This window comes from Priapulus caudatus, unplaced genomic scaffold (assembly GCF_000485595.1).
Source record: "Priapulus caudatus unplaced genomic scaffold, Priapulus_caudatus-5.0.1 Scaffold481, whole genome shotgun sequence".
Classification (NCBI taxonomy): domain Eukaryota; kingdom Metazoa; phylum Priapulida; class Priapulimorpha; order Priapulimorphida; family Priapulidae; genus Priapulus; species Priapulus caudatus.
In genome coordinates, this window is record NW_014577542.1 from 138,924 (window position 1) to 155,781 (window position 16,858).

The following is a 16,858-nucleotide window of genomic DNA, read 5'->3' on the forward strand; positions in this document are numbered from 1 at the left end:
GTTGAACGTTAGTACGTGACGTTAGTCGTGTACGTGTAGTTTGTGTGTGTGTGTGTGTGTGCGTGTGCGTGTGCGTGTGCGTGTGCGTGTGCGTGTGCGTGTGTGTGTGCGTGCATGTGCGTGTTCTTGTGCGTGTGCGTGTTCTTGTGCGTGTGCGTGGCGTGTGCGTGTGTGTGCGTGTGTGTGTGTAATAAATCTGCATGTGTATTATAAATATGCGGTCGCATATAAGGAACGCGCAAAATTTCTGAAAAGAAAGAGTTATTAACCTGATACCCGGCCTCTATCAATTCTCTCTTTCATGCACGACGGTGTTTCACTTATGCTGAAGTGCGTCTTAGAACATTTCATATCGCATCGAACGATTTCACAGAGATGAGATTTTGCCCCCTAAAAAATCCCCTTGCAAGTTACGCTGGTGTTAACACCGGCCACCTGACCATCGTACTCAGAAATAATTATTTTTACCGCGGTAGAAATAAATCAACCGCGGTTAAATTATGGCCATTTTACCCAATCAGAGGCCTTGTTCCACGTAATTTAACTGCGGTAAAATTAATTTATCAGTGGTTAAATTATGTGTAACAAGGCTTCTGATTCGGTGAAAGACCAATAATTTTACCGCGGTTAAATTATTTCTACCGCAGTAAAATTATTTATCCGTTGCCCCTTGTTGGGTAAAAGGGCTATAATTTAACCGTGGTTAAATTATGTTTAACGGGATAAAAATGATTATTTTTGAAATACGATGGGCAACCATATAGTCGAGAGCCGGCAACCACGACATCGGCTCGGTAACTTCTCATTATCCCGTAGACACATAGCCGATGGTACCTACGTACGACGGTGATAGGATACTAGCTCATGCAGTATGTCGGAACTCGTGCGGACGGTGTGTATCGCCCCTGCAAGAATGTCACGCACCTCGGTGCCATATGGCCAGGAGTCTTGTGCTACAAAGGCGCATGCTACCTCGTAACCTCGTAAATATTAGTCTTCAAAGTCGAAGGGACTATATCGAAGACGGAAAGAAAAGTTGGAAAGTTGATAAAATAGACAGATCAATACTGCGGATCGCTGTAGAAATTTGATGCTATCAGAAATTTGCGTAAATTCTTACAATTTTGCTACTGCATGGTAATGACGGATTAATTGGTAAATGATCTCACTTGGTAATAAATGTGGCATTTCCATATGGAAAGAGGGAGTCAGAGAGAATGAGAAAGAGGGTGATAGACGAAAAGAGAGGAAGTGGAGGGCGAGATTGGGTGAGATAGGAGAGATAGAGAGAGAGAGAGAGAGAGAGAGAGAGAGAAAGATAGAGAGAGAGAGAAGAGAAGAGAGAGAGAGAGAGAGAGAGCAGAAAGAAAGAGGAAGTAAATCGTGGGGCAGGGGGAGAGAAGAGGCAGTAGGATTTAACCTTATTAGGTAAGTGATTAATTATTAACCCTACAATGCACATAACACAGATTACATTAAACACCAGTCCTCTACAAAGCGCCACTTCGTAGATATCGTCCCATGCACACTGCTAGAAACGTTGAAAGTGTCTAGGACGGAAGCCGATATACTAGTGTAATTGGGTATTAGTCACGCATGTGCTAGAATATGTGATCGCTCTGTTGCCGCTACAATATGAGAGGCTTATATTACGTAAGACACCATTTTCGGGGGGGGTTGAATGCGGTAGTATAGTGTCGGAGGACATCACAAGTTTTAGAGATGGGCTTTGCCTATCTACCACATATGTGAGTGTACACCCCCCACCACGTCACCCAGCGTAGCTAGCGAAGGCAATGAAGCAGTTGCCCCAACCGAGAGAACGTATATATACATTACATCAAAGCAATACAGAGTTAATAAGAGCTGTAAGAGTTTATAGCTCTTGATATGGTCAACGGGTAATTCAGCTACGGCTCCCCCCAACCTCATGGAAACTAGACTTGTCGCGGCAACTCCAATCATGCCCGTTTAGACGTGGGCCATAAAAAATAAACACTAGTTAATAATAATTACGCTCTCATAATCTACCGCGTCTCTCCCATACGATTTCGCGGTGTCGCGAATTCCTGACTCTGCGATCATGCAGCCCGCTGAAAGGGTCCTCTTCCTCTCTCGGTCACTACACTACACTCGCCCACCACTGCAGCCACACAGGACCTCTGGCACGGTTGTTGGAAAGCCTCAAGGTCCTCCACAGGGCTACATGGCTCTGGCAATAAGGGGCATTCAGAACGATTCCCATGAGTCTGGTCCTCCCCGGCAGTCGCACGATGGACCATCTCAGTGTATCCCCATTTCTGCATGAGTGCCCTACATCGACCAAACTGTCCTGAGGGCGATTTAGCGCGAGCAACCACGTCGGCCAATACCTCGTTGCTCCGGGCGGGATAGGATCGCTGGTCTGAGTGAAAAGCTTTATTTGGCTGCCTGAGATGCTTTGACCATTGGGCATCCTGTAGTTTTTGGAGGTTCATCCAGGGGTTGAACCGCGTGGCATGAACTGTGCCTGACTTAGTCCTCTTCTTTACGTTTCATCGGCTGAAGAGGGGTGGCGGGTCATTCTCTTGGTAATGTTCTCTATTGGGATGAAGCCATTCGTCTAACGTGTGGGGAGCGATCCACAGAGGCAAGGTAGAGGTCATCTACGTTGGTTGGTCTCAAGCATCCAGAAATGGCTCTGACAGGCAAGTTCAGAACTGGGTCAAATTTGCAGCATGGTGCGAGCCTACCTCATACAGGGCACGCATACTCAGCCGCAGAGTAGCTCAAGGCGATAGCATGTTCGATTGTCCCGGCGTCTGTCCCGCAGTTTAGTAACTTGGCGCAACTCTTTAGCATACTGTTTGCAACCCACTTTGGCCTTTGTCTGATGATTGTGATCTGTAAGTAGGCGAACGGTCTAGAAGTAACACCTAGGTAAGACTGGGCTATAGGTATGTTTGCAGCTCCTTTGTCCATACCATTGACTTCATTGCGGTTCGCCTGCTTCTGTTCTTAGATTGAAGGCACTATTTGAGTCTTTCCCGGATTGGCTCCGAGATGGTTTGCGTGTAGTAGGTTTAGGCCCTGCGAAGCATCGGGATGGACGGTTCGGGACTTCGCCAAAGGACTGTTTTTGTGAAGCAAACTGCAGAGGTCATCGCATAAAGGAACCCTGGTGTTGGGTGATTGCTGTCGCATTTGTGTATAGATTCAAAGAGCAGAGGCGCCAGACGCTTCCTGGAAGGAGGCCAGTTTCTGTCTACGCGCATCGCTGCGTTACCATTGAGATCCACGAAAAACCGCCCTGTTTGCCAACATGCTCCTGATAGTTCTGCTAAGTCTCACTATCCTATTACTAGCTGTAATAGTTTTTGGTACGAACCTTCATGGTTACTGTTCGTAGGCTGCGAGAGGTCAACAAAAGCTGCTCCATATCAACTCTTTTGCATACCCAGTCTTCGATGACTTGGGTTAAGGTTAAGGAGTTGCTTGTACAGGATTCCTGGTCGAAACCTGCCTGCCTGGATGAAGAAAGTTTGTCCATGGTAAAGGGTCAAACGTTTGAAAATGAGTCTTTCGAAGAGCTTGTATGTATGCAGAGCAATGAGATGGGCCTATACTAGCTGGAGCTAGCTGAGCTTTACCAGGCTTTTCGATGGCAATGACTCTGCTTCCTCGGCACATGCTTTGGATGTTGTTAGTGCACGAGGCAGCTGTTAAACATATCAAAGCGCCATTGAAGAGCAGCAGGGCCGAATGCTTGATCTGCTCACACAAAATATCGCAAGTCCGGCAGTTTATATTTTTCATCAATTGATACCCTTAAGTCAGTCGCTCATATGAAAAGGTCTTGTGAAGCTTGGTTCTCTTGTGTAGTATCAAATACATTTGTAGTTTGGCCCTAACGATGATGATTATGGGTCCCTGGCTGTTCACAAGGAGTGATGAGCAACCTGGTCAGCCAGTACACTTTGGTCTGGTTGTAAACTTTAGCGAGGTGCCGTTTCGCTAGCATCCGAATGTCTCCACGCTTTTCTACTACTATGGGGTCATGTTTTTAGACGATGAGTTCCTGCATTCCCCGTCTGCCGGTCTGAAAGGGGTGATAGGATATGTTTACTAGGCACTTCTAATTTTAACATATATTTTAAATTTAATTAGGGTCAGGGTTAGGGTTAGGGTTAGGGTTAGGGTTAGGGTTAGGGTTAGGGCACTTTTTAGGGTTTTTGCATCATTCTTTAATATATCGTAAAATATATGTTAAAATTAGAAGTGCCTAGTAAACATATCCTATCACCCCTTTCAGCCGGCTGCGAAATGCAGGATATAAGATGCGTATGCGCATGCGGGCCGACCCGACCAATCACAGCTCGTCTTTGTGTTACGATAAGTAACTATACTATGTTGCGATCTTTGGTTGTAATGTTTATATTAGTTATTTAGAGTTTAGAGTTGATAGGTAGAGATTGTAGTTGATATTCTGACCAAAAACGACACGGAGCGTCGTTGAAGAGAGCGTTCACACGACCTTTGATCGATCAGTTCTTGGACATGCCTCTATATGAGTATATGCTTGAGAAAAAAATACATTACATGGCGTCCAAGCGAACAATCGAGCGAACAATGCGAATTAAACAATCCAACGCTGGCATGTACGCATCCTACATCATGAATTTAGCAAGTCAGAAATTTCGCGCTACACCGTGTGCACGATCGTCGGATCGATTCACCACCACTGACCATCGACCTAGCTCTGTCTACTCGACGAACGACGGGAGTAGTACTAGTAGTACCAGGAGTAAGATAATATAGACGTACTACGTAAGCTCGAGAGAAATTTGCACTACTACTATTATTTCCTCACTCATTTAACCACTGAACGCACTGACACGTGTCAGCTATACATACATATCCCTAACACCTCAGGCTCATGCTGCTACTCCACAGAGCACGATACATAGAATAGCTTGGGATAGCTAGGCAGGTCTCTGTATTACTAGCAGAAATGCCCTCGTGGCGCAATGGATAGCGCGTCGGACTTCTAATGGTGAAGATGACATTCGGAGGCTGCGGGTTCGAGTCCCGCCGGGGGTATCACCATTTTGTTTTTCGCACAAATTCTAAATGTACCTTTTAGATTACGTATTCCAAACATAGAGAATTTATCAGAACGTATTCTCTCAAATTTAAAAAACAAGTCAAAACGATTATTACATATAATTCCCCAGTATACACGAGGTTTACAATCAAGTATAGAAAGATATATAGTATTTCCATTGCACAGAACAGAGCCGTATATAGAGCTCTCTATACACGGCTCTGGCATAGAAGGTACATGGTTGCTTCTAGCAGTAGGAAAACGATGATTAAAACATGCAAACCCTTAAAATCGCAACCCATAACAATTCTACACGTGCCACAAGTAAGGAACAGATTACGCTACACCTTGCGCTGATAGGGTCTATGTCCCCCAGGGTACTATCGGAGGGTACCCTGGGTACGGTTCGATATATCGGAAAGTACCTCGGGGTACTATATCTGAGAGGGTCTATGTCCCCCAGGGTACTGCCGGAACGTATCTGAGTACGGTCCGGTACCAGAACCGGTAGTACCTTGCCTACTCCACTAACGAGTCTAGGGAGTTGCCTACGCCTACTCCACTAACGAGTCTAGGGAGTTGCCTACGCCTACTCCCTAACCCTAACCCTATAAAATAGTTACCAGGGTACGTTCCGGCAGTACCCTGTGGGACATACCCTATGAGCGGTACTATTCGATATATCGCTGCGTACCCTGCATTGTCCCACCGTACCCTTACTTTATATGGACGTATTTCCTGAATATATAGAAATATTAGAACTAAAATATAAAAGCTAGCTCTTCGTTTAAAAAAAAGGAAAAAGAAAAATATAGTCAAACATAGCATACATTTTTACAAACTGCATGCAGTGCCCCTTCGCTCACTCAGTAGATTGAGCCCATGAGCGAGAGCGCCATCTGTCGTGGAGTTTGACATTTTTATTGGATTGCGATGTTTTGAGGTTTCTTCTATGTGATGTGGTAACTTGACAGAGTGTATATGTATTACAATATCAGTTGGCTGAAAGTCAGGGTACAGTGGGACAATACTGGGTACGCAGCGACATATCGTATAGTACCTCGAGGTACTTTCCGATATATCGAACGGTACCCAGGGTACCCTCCGATAGTACCCTGGGGGACATAGACCCTATGAGCACAACTTAGGCACGAAGGGTCGTTGTCGTATAGGGTAGACTAGTACAAATATGTACCCGAGGTAACTATATGATATGGTTAGGGTGTTAGGGTTAGGGTTAGGGAGTAGGCGTACGCAACATACTCGCCGACACCTCGGGTACTACATATACGAGAACGACCCCTTCAGCACAACTTACACAACCGAAGGCATAGAGGTAAAAACACATCCAGCTATAAACACATGGAAAACTATTCACAACGCACATTTATTTCACCTTTACAAAATCACACTCTTAGATGGACGGACAGCTTATCGACAACTTGCGTTTCTTCTCACTAACATTGTACGATCACATTTACAATTATAGTTTCATCATTTCTCCCTGAATTATCAAAATGCTATAGCAGCCACGTTATTTCCATTCACACTGTTTTGAACAAATCTAGTGAGACCATGTATGGAATTATTATTATTATTAAATCTTTATTGCATGTAATGAAATGAATTGAATAAATAATGGGATTAAGAGTGTAGCGAACTTATAATAATTGATTCACTCTTGTTGGAATGGAATAACTGCAAAAATATTCAGTGTAGGATATTATGGTTCAATAAACCTTAATTAAAATATTCATCCATAATCACTATAATAACTAGCTATCTGGTGTACATAGCTACATGAAATTAATAAATGCAACTACTTGTGAGACATACTGTACATATATTGACAAAAAGTGGTACTAAATTCACACCTGGGAATTCTCTCTAGGTATCACACTGACACAGCATACATACACATCTTTGTACGATGACAACAAATCAATAAACACAAAATGACCGTGAATAAACATGGTGGACGGAGTGAGCCAAAATGCTAATTTATTAGCATAGAAATTGTACAGAGGATTATATGTCACATGCTTTTGATGACGTTTAGGCACCACAGCTGGCACATGTATTATGAGTCCAAGCTCCTAACTAGTTGCTATATATATTTACAACAATTGACCATTACTACTTGGACGGCCAAGCACAGATCCACCAGGCAAAAAAGCTCATTTTAAATTGAAACAGTGAGAACTATTTGCATGGCCATTTAAAAAGCTCAAATTGATCACAACCAACACAGGCCACTGGGTAAAACAATAAAAAATACCCATGTTTAAAAATGTATGGACGTGACTTGCGCTGAGAGGGTTTATGTCCCCCAGGGTACTGCCGGAACGTACCCTGGTACTATCTAATAAGGCTGAGAGGGTCTATGTCCCCCGGGGTACTGCCGGAACGTACCCTGGTACTATCTAATATGCCGGACCGTACCTCGCCTACTCCACTAACGAGTCTAAGGAGTCGCCTACGCCTACCGTACCCAGGGTACGTTCCGGCAGTACCCTGGGGGACATAGACCCTATGAGCGTGACTTGCCACTGCTATACGATAGACAACGAATGCAATAAGTGATGCACAACACAATGGAAATTATCAAATGTGCGCGAATACAGTTACATTGCAACATTAGCTACATTATATAATCTCTTTTTATTATACTAAAATATAGCAGATTGTAGTTTCTATTGCATTGTGTATAATTGATTGTTGTTCATTTATAATTAATAAACCCTACCTACCTAATATTACACAGTTACGCCATGAATCTAGTTTAGTATCGACAAATGTATGTATAATTTTAATTACTTATTTGTTTATGGAATGTTATTCTAAATTTTATGACCGAAACGTAATTTACACGTTTGAAGTTAGGGTAATACTTATTCAGGCAAAAGACACACAAACAGCAAACCACGATACAATCTGCCTTGCCAAATACGTCAAATTGGTCTGCTTCATGAACATATCCTGACAATTTGCTCATTTTTTTGCACAAGTTTTTGCACAATTTCACCATCTCATTATCAAAATTAGATCATCTAGTTGATATTTTTTCACGGTTACAAAAGTTGTACAATTCAAGTGTACTGGATAGCCAAACGGAACACGGCTTTTTCAGAAGGGAGGATATTTTTAGTGAGCATTAAGATACTCAACGAATACCTTCTGTAACCCGGTTGCTACTATAAATGCAACCTACTCTCTCATTCAGCATCAACTGTCAGTTCGGTTTCTGCCCCCGTACCGTTAGTGCCATTGGACAGTGTGGTGCCTCCCTCTGGTAGTGGTGAAAGGGACGTGAGTGCTTTACCTTTATTTACTACTGGTGGCAGCTGCTCAGGCGACACTGAAATATATAATAATTATACTAACATAGAATGATGAGATTTGTATTATGCGATGTAGATTAGATTATTATATTGGTAACATATATGCTCAGTCTAATAATGTTTTACATCAATAGTTTATAGTTACTCAATATCAATGTTTTATCAAAAAAAGTATATGGCTCACATATACATTAGACTAGTGTTTAAAAAACAAATACAAACACATCTACATTTTTTCTACGAACCTCCAAACTCTTGTTCCCCTGCCAACTTCTTTCCTGCTTTCCTTTCACCAAACTTGCTTCCTGCAGGCACCTCCAGTGATGAGCCATCGTCTGTCACCTCTCCCTCACTAGCCGTCACGACTGTCTCACTATCTATACAGAGATAAATAAATAAATAAATAATAGCTAAATATAATAAACTAATAATAATAGATAATTAGCTGGCGAACAAGAAGACAACAATGTCTCACTTACCTACACGTAATAAGAGTAAACGAGTTTGAAAAATATGGTCAAAACAGGATACTCTCTCACTTACTGTCAGATATAAGCATAACACACAAGATAAAGCAATACCTTCTGTTCCAATTCTAAGATGACCACCTTTGGCAAGCCTGTCGCATAGTAGCGTGACATGCTTCCGAAACTTTGATGTGTCTGTAGGAATGGTTAGTTGAGGTATTGCCAACTGGCTAAGATCTTTATATGACTTGGAGAGGCATGTTCGCAGCATATGAGTCAATACTGCATCAGTGCTCTCTTCCCAGCCCTATGGGGGAACAAACATTTCCATCTCCTTCATTTTCTAAATAACTAGCACACATAATAAAGCTCGGTCCTACGAAATAAAGTATATCACGAGATTGTTAAAATTACAGTTAGATTATTACTACTGGATTGCTACTGCTACTGCTACTGCTACTGCTACTGCTACTGCTACTACTTTTACTATTATTATTATGAGATATATCTTTGCAACCATTAAATTTTATTACAGAAACAAACTCGCACAGCGAGGGCATTCTGCACATATATAGACTTGCTCTCACCTGCTCGTCGTGTACGTTGGACGATAGGCACGCTTCGAGGATCCCCGCCTCCTTGTCCGACATCTTGTGGGCCAACTTGATGAGCGTGCACAGCAACTTGGTCGCGCTGGCCACGTTCAGCGCAGTCAGTTCTAGTTGCTTCTCCGTTTCCTCGCACGCCTCCGACAGTGCTAGAATCTGCAGGTGAAACTCGCAAGCGTTACACACGTGCACGTGAGATTGGCAAGCGAGTGATACACGTGAATGTAACGATGGGAGCAGGGTGAAATAAGCACGATTTAGTGCGGTTATCAATGATTAATAGAGGGTTATGTAATTAAATCCATTTAAACAACCCCGTTTGTACATCCGTTCCTCTCAGTAACATTCTCATACACATTTCTTTCTCTATCCACCGTAATCGATATTAAACGACTGGAACAACATTACTATCAGTTGCTAATCTGTTTGAGATGATCTACAGATGATCTACAGATATAATTTGAGAGGGCTAATGCACAGCAACTGACCACGTGAAAATCTGACACAGGCCCGGCCAGTTACAGATTGTCGAATCTATGCAGCATAGGTGTCTTACGAGAGAGATTACCTGGTGATAGGTGCCCTCTAGCAGTGTGTCCAGGTTAGAGAGTGGCGCCGGAGTTGTGTCTTTGAATCTGGCCAGCAGACGGCGCTGAATTGCTCGGAATTGGGCTGCACGCTCACTGAGCAGCTGTTTATGTCTCTCTCTCACTAAACGTACCTGCATGCAGGCACCCAGCTTGTTAGATCTTGTGGAAACGTATTGCGTATTACTATACGCACGTAATGTTACCAAAATGTCACAGAAATCACTGGTAAACACATGAACTTATTAGACACAACAAAAACGATGGCATTATCCATGACACACACTAATAGATTTTAAAATCAGGGTTAAATAGTTTTCTAATTGGCATTGAACAGTAAAAATTGTTATTTGTCATGAATAAAGCTTTCCGAAAATTATAACAAAAGCCATATGTTCATCTTTAAATTCCACGACAGCTAACACTGTAATTAAATAGAATAACAGAAGTTGGGGTTAAATAATCCTACACTATGAGATAAAAAACCTAAATAAAAATAAAAAATAAATGAATAATACGTATATAAAAATAACATAATAAAAAAAGCGCACCTGAAAATGATCTTCAACAACAGCAAAGTACTCCTGTAGGGGCATGTTGCCAGAGAACCATATCTGGATCGGGGGCTTGCTGTGCATCTGTTTGTAGTAAGCACGTAGTCTTTCCATGAGATCCCGTATTGGAAGCCACATGCACTCCCACGAGTCGCACTGTATTCTGTAGCGCTCTATTCAACGAATAGCAAAATAAAACGTTCTAGCTTATGGTAATTACACAAATACAGTGCACAATCTATTATCCGAAATTCTGAAAACCAGAAAGTTTGTGGAGGTCGTCCGCACACCAAAGCTCGCGTTGGGGTGCACAAGGTTCATTGCAGAAATATTAATGTGTTTGGCATTACTCATACATATTGTACTGTACCTGTACAGCACTTGGCCTCTTGCAAACTTGGCTTTTAGTATTGGCTAGTTGCGCTGCCAGGGTCTATGTCTCCCTGGGTACTGCCGGAACGTACCCTGGGTACGGTCCGGTATACCGGAACGTACCCTGGTACTATCTAATATGCCGGTCCATACCTTGCCTACTCCACCAACGAGTCTAGGGAGTCGCCTACGCCTACTCCCTAGCCCTAACCATGTCAGATAGTTACCAGGGTATACCGGACCGTACCCAGAGTACGTTCCGGCAGTACCCAGGGAGACATAGACCCTATCAGCGCTAGTTGCAGGATATACGATATGTATATCTGTACTGTACTACCATTCCAAAATTCGGAAGAATTCCGAATTCCGAAACGTGTCTGGTCCCACGGGTTTCGGATAATAGATTGCGTACTGTACTACTATTAGTGACAAATTTGTATTTGTATTTGTAAAATAGTGATGATATCCAATCTGCATATTTCACTATACAACTTTTACCAAATTGGAAATGCGAACGTGATTCGAAATATCTCATGCTGTTCTTAGCAGCAAAATTAACATGATCAGTGCAATGTACGAACTGACTCAATCCCATATGCAACCCACTGTATACGTCCCAGAGGTATCATTCCAACTGTTCACAAAGACTTACGCGCATTCCGTGAAGCTAGTAACGTGACAACAGGCTTCTCCTGGTTGTTGCCATAGACCTGGAGACCAATGGCCTGGCCTGAACCATCAGAGTTCTCCCCCGACAGGTCTGGCAATGACAGCAACACAGATCACAAGCTAGCAGCACCTCCCCAGCACAACAAATATTCACCAAGCTTACGTATAGCAACACGACGATATTATACGACATATATATGCACACGATAGCTAGCCATCACTGCCAATTTTATCCGACAAGCTAAGAATTAAAAAAACTAAATCTCAAGAATTTGCCAGGCCACAGACAGCAGGTAAAACTGCCGCCGAACATTCCGTGAAGCCACGCGATGACTAGCGATAACGTCACACACTCTCGCGGGGATGACGCACCAGGAAAGATGCTGTTCAGATTCGCCGGGGCCTTGTTCGTGTCCAGCGTGATCTTGTACATCGCCGTCCTCGACGGTGGAACAGGTTTCATCACCAGCTGGAGCGGCAGCGTTATGTCTTGGACGACCACGCGCGGCGCACCTGCATGGGGAGGATTGTCATGTCTCTCTCTCACACGTTCGACGACAAACGATCTTGTGGATCGTGTCGATAAAACGTACCTTAGTCTGTACGCTAGCGCATGCTTTAAGGTTAGGCCATAAGCTGCTACGAGTATATCACTTTCCCTAAGGGGTAATCAATGTCTGGGTAGCTGCATTATTACTCATAGTATGAGAAAAGTAATATACTTATATTATATTACACTTAAATTTTTACAAGCTATAATTGCTAACAAAAATTATTGCACAAAATGAGGAAAAAAATAGAAAAACGTTATAAGTGATTGTGAAAACTCTCTACCTACCACTGGTAGTGTTGTATGTCGCGACAGCCTTTGCATTTAGATCTGCCGGCACACCAGGTTGGCTGAGGTAGAAACCAACAATCATTGTGGTCTCAACTAAAAAGATCACAGTAGTGACTTTGATAATGAATAGGAAACACAATTTGGCATCACCAAACTAATTTAAATAGGTATTCTCTGACTCTCTCTCTCTCTTTCATGCTCTGTCTCTCTATATTTCTATATCTCTCCCTCTCCCCCTCTATCTTTAAAAGGGCACAATTTTGTAACCTTGGCGTTGCTAATATTTTTTCTGTTTCACCTATATTTGATACATTCATGTTTAAATATCATGCGTGACACCTTATGGTAGATAACATAACATACAGTTACACTTAGTTTAAACCAAGTTATCACATCCAAACAGTAACTCTCTACTAATCGTGGCTTAATCACTAGCCACTACCTTATATAAATAAAGAAACCATCTAGCTTACCAACAGCTGAAAATTTAAATAAGCTCTTAGTCACTGCAAGAGGTGGCAGCACGTGTATACTGAGCAGTACACTCTGTATTGGTGATTTGCATTTGATGCTGATCTGCAATTGAAAATAAACCCTATATAATAAATGCTAGCTTCGCAATAATAATAATTTGAATGTAAATTGTTGTATATTTTCAAGTTTAAAAGAAATCTTCCTTAAAAGAAAATACCTTCAACATAATAATTTTCTCTAAACCATATGCATATACAGGTGATAATTTCGTTCAGTCAGTCCATTACAACCTTCTAGCACATTAACTTTACCTTGACAGAAATGGACGGTATTGGCTCGCCATCCTGGCTATCAATATTTTGAGCCTGAGATACGCTGTCAAGGTCATCAGAAACATATGCAGCTAACTCAAGGTCGTCTTCTCCAGTGGTAACCATGAAGTCTACAAAGGGTCATAATACAGATTCAAATTTCAAACATAACATAACATAACAAATATATGCCACACCACTTGTTTAGCTATTCAGTAGTTGTCATGTTGCCATTACAAGTTCTGTACAAAACGTTGTAACTACTCAGTAAATTGCCACATGACACAAATGTAGAGACTGCAAACAAAAATGATATATAAGCTACGAGCAACAATCTATACATATCGTTTGTTACGTACTGTTAGTGCCAAGTGTCGTCAGATTATATCGTTAACTTAGTGACACTATATTTCATAAATTACATGCCCTCATGCATGCTTGTGCATGTACACAAGCAGGCACGCAGGCACGCACTACTAAAGTCTTGTCAACTATGTTTTGCTAGCTAAAGTTGCAAGACATCTTTTGCAAAATTTTCCAAAATTTTTCATTTATTACGAATAATACAAATGTCATGTAATTTAATTATTTCTAAATAACTTTCCCATTAATAAAAGAAACATCCATTCACTACTAATAAAATTAACACGGTCGGAGATGGACAGCACAGACAGACAGACAAGGAGCTGACCTGTACTCTTCGTAGAGGCTCGGATGACCTTCTGCAGACTCCTCATCTCCACATCCTGCTGTTCATAGTTGATGTCGCGCGATTCTGTTGCCGGGGCAACGAACAGCGACGGATCCGTGCCCAGGTAGCAAATCTGTAGCTGCCCTCTCTCGTCCAGAGCGACAATACCGCCACGCAGACGACTGAATGAAAACAGATAAACATGCATTCTGTAGGTAGTAATACTGTGCACGTGTGCGATCAGCAGGAACGAGAATATATTGTATCAATGAAAATACGAAGGCCGAAAGTAGCCTAGAAACATACACGATGTTGAATCATTTATGTAACTATGACACTAGGAGATTATATGCAAAACTGTCACATATATTGTGCTACTGCAGAAAAACACTGCAGCACGATTTTCTTTAAGAGCGTGCACATCTCGTTAAATGACATTTATCGACATTTATCGACATTTATCTGTACTTACTGAAATGAAGCTGTACGGATGACTACCGGCACAGTGTTCATCTGAGAGGCCCATCTCAGCTTCGTATCTTCATACACCATCAGCGTTTTCGTATGCGATGCCACCAGGTAATTCACCTTCCCTTCTGATGCTGGAGAAGACATGCAACTCTTTCAAACTAATTTTTCTACTTCAATTAAACGCAGTGGCTACACATCCGGTCATCCATTACAAAGCTCAGCACAGATTCCCAAATCCACGTCACGATTAGATCACGCCCCTTTTCAAATTCTTGATTTTACTGGATTTACTATTGTTTCAAAAGTTACAAAAACACATTTTTTGATAAAATACCTAAAGGTAAGTAATATTATGGTAAAAACTTATTGTTTATCGGCCTAAATTAAAAGTCACTTTCACTCTAGAGGCACTGGATGAAACTTGTCACCAAGCATATATCTCATATAAAAAAAACAACAACTTGTATACAGAAATGAATCACCGGATGTGAAGCACAAGAGCCTGTATAGCTTTAGACGGTTTATTAAGGCTTTCAACGTTTGCAATATCTGGCAAAACATGTTCATGTTACAGGTACTTACATGTCCTATACGGCACCATACAGCTAGGATTGTAATTTAACTTATGCATGAATCTCAGCTTTCCAACATCGGATAGACAAAATATGTTTCTCTCACCTGCGCATAAACAAAACATGTAAGTTATTAATACCAATAATGTTCTTATTGAAGCAAACTATGAAGGACTGGATGCATCATCAATCTTTCGATACATCCATGAATTCTACACATACGAATTTAACCCTCAGTCTAAATAAATGCACTTTTATTATGTATCACCTGTGAATTAGGCACATTGTTCAAACGTTGAGTAAATAACTGTGCAAATATTAAACAATCTCAATCTACCTTTAACACAAATATTTTAAGTGTCATACTTCTTTAAGCAGATTATCTGACACATGCAGTTGCTGCACATGAAGCAGTGGAAGTCAAATCTACATACAGTGGTCCCCGCTTTATTGGGCCTAAGATAAACGGATGCATCACATAAACGACATGCCTTTGAAAAACAATCCTTATACACGTTGTTATGTGTTCACCACTTAATCGGGACCGCCGCTTAATTCGAACCCGGAATTTTGATGGTTGCTGACCTGTAATGGCGAAGTGTGGACCACTGAATTTATCGTCTAGCACCCTTACTGCAAACTCACCCAATACTAAGATAGATGGTGGAGTGGACGGAAAAGTTATCACGTGCATCTCAATTGCAGCTTGGCCCAAATTGAAAGACCAGGTTGCCTGGAATTACACAATACACGTAATGGTGACTGTGGCGCACGAGATGATTGTAAAAGCAGCAACGTGTGGCTGCTGCGGTAACAAGTCTATAGAACTGCGAGGAATATTTCATTGAATGTTCAATTAAATTTTGTATTTTAATCACCAATATTCATTTTTATTCACTTCTGGTAATGTGAATGATATGAAAACAGTGTCCATAAATATTACCCTATGGGCAGTAGCAGGGTTTCTGATAGTAGTCTATTTATATAATATTGAGATTAGCCCTCATTTACCAAAGCAGAATATTGTACACTACATGTGAAAATATGGCCACTTACTCTTTAGATTATATGAAAACTATATTGAGTTCAACAACTTCCAAGATTGATACTTACTGAAACTCGTTTCCCTGACGAAATCTTTTGAGATTCTTCTTTTGGCGCATCTGTCGCTATAGCGAGATTCTGATACCTGAAACAAGAGTAGCGACATCGAAACCACTCGGTTTGAATTAAGGTTTTAGGCAAAATTTTACCGATTTTTCATTTTCGACTTTATTCGATGGCTAACACTATGTGCCACCTCTGTATATGCTCATTTCTCCATATAACGGATATGTAAACTTGTAAACTCCATGTAAACTTTTAGAGCGTTTTGATTGCCCGCGTACACGTGTAGTGAGCAGCAGCTGATATCACTGATGACGTCAGAGACATGATACAACCAGAATTTTCATGATATTCACTAAGCCAGTATCATTCAGCATCAACCCTCCTACAGCTGTCATCTGCCAGTGATAGTTGAAATTGCTGCGCGACCGAAAATAGCCCCGTTTCCCTTGTTACCCACCTTGCATTTAGGCGCGTGTTTGTTGACACATAGCTTAGTAACGGCATGCAGTACACATCGTACGCGCGTTTTGCATGAAAGTGCGGTGGTAACCTCGTAATTTCTCACAATTTCTCAAGGTGCATGGAACATATTACCAATTTAGTGGTGTCAGTTAGTCATGGATATATCACGGTAAGTACTAACAGTAGATGTTTCACATACGTTCACCCATTTTGCACACAGGCGGTCGATCATTGTGAAGAACAGA

The 16,858-nt window shown here is 41.7% G+C and overlaps 1 protein-coding gene and 1 non-coding gene across 2 annotated transcripts in view; one reads left to right on the forward strand and one right to left on the reverse strand.

Moving 5' to 3' along the window:
- Positions 1-4,992: 4,992 nt before the first annotated feature.
- On the forward strand, positions 4,993-5,079 carry Trnar-ucu. The gene is given in 2 exon segments: positions 4,993-5,029; positions 5,044-5,079. It is a non-coding gene; the product is annotated as a tRNA-Arg (tRNA).
- A 2,469-nt stretch (positions 5,080-7,548) lies between these two features.
- LOC106810873 (protein PTHB1-like) overlaps positions 7,549-16,858 on the reverse strand; it is a gene marked incomplete in the record, with an annotated part of 25,045 nt that continues 15,735 nt past the window's right edge. Inside the window, 16 exon segments of the mRNA XM_014814340.1 lie at positions 7,549-8,441; positions 8,670-8,801; positions 9,006-9,198; positions 9,479-9,655; positions 10,068-10,220; positions 10,638-10,813; positions 11,665-11,772; positions 12,054-12,194; positions 12,520-12,615; positions 12,996-13,098; positions 13,308-13,438; positions 13,999-14,180; positions 14,471-14,600; positions 15,052-15,147; positions 15,687-15,774; positions 16,155-16,230. Coding sequence (XP_014669826.1) covers positions 8,299-8,441; positions 8,670-8,801; positions 9,006-9,198; positions 9,479-9,655; positions 10,068-10,220; positions 10,638-10,813; positions 11,665-11,772; positions 12,054-12,194; positions 12,520-12,615; positions 12,996-13,098; positions 13,308-13,438; positions 13,999-14,180; positions 14,471-14,600; positions 15,052-15,147; positions 15,687-15,774; positions 16,155-16,230 — 2,125 coding nt within the window.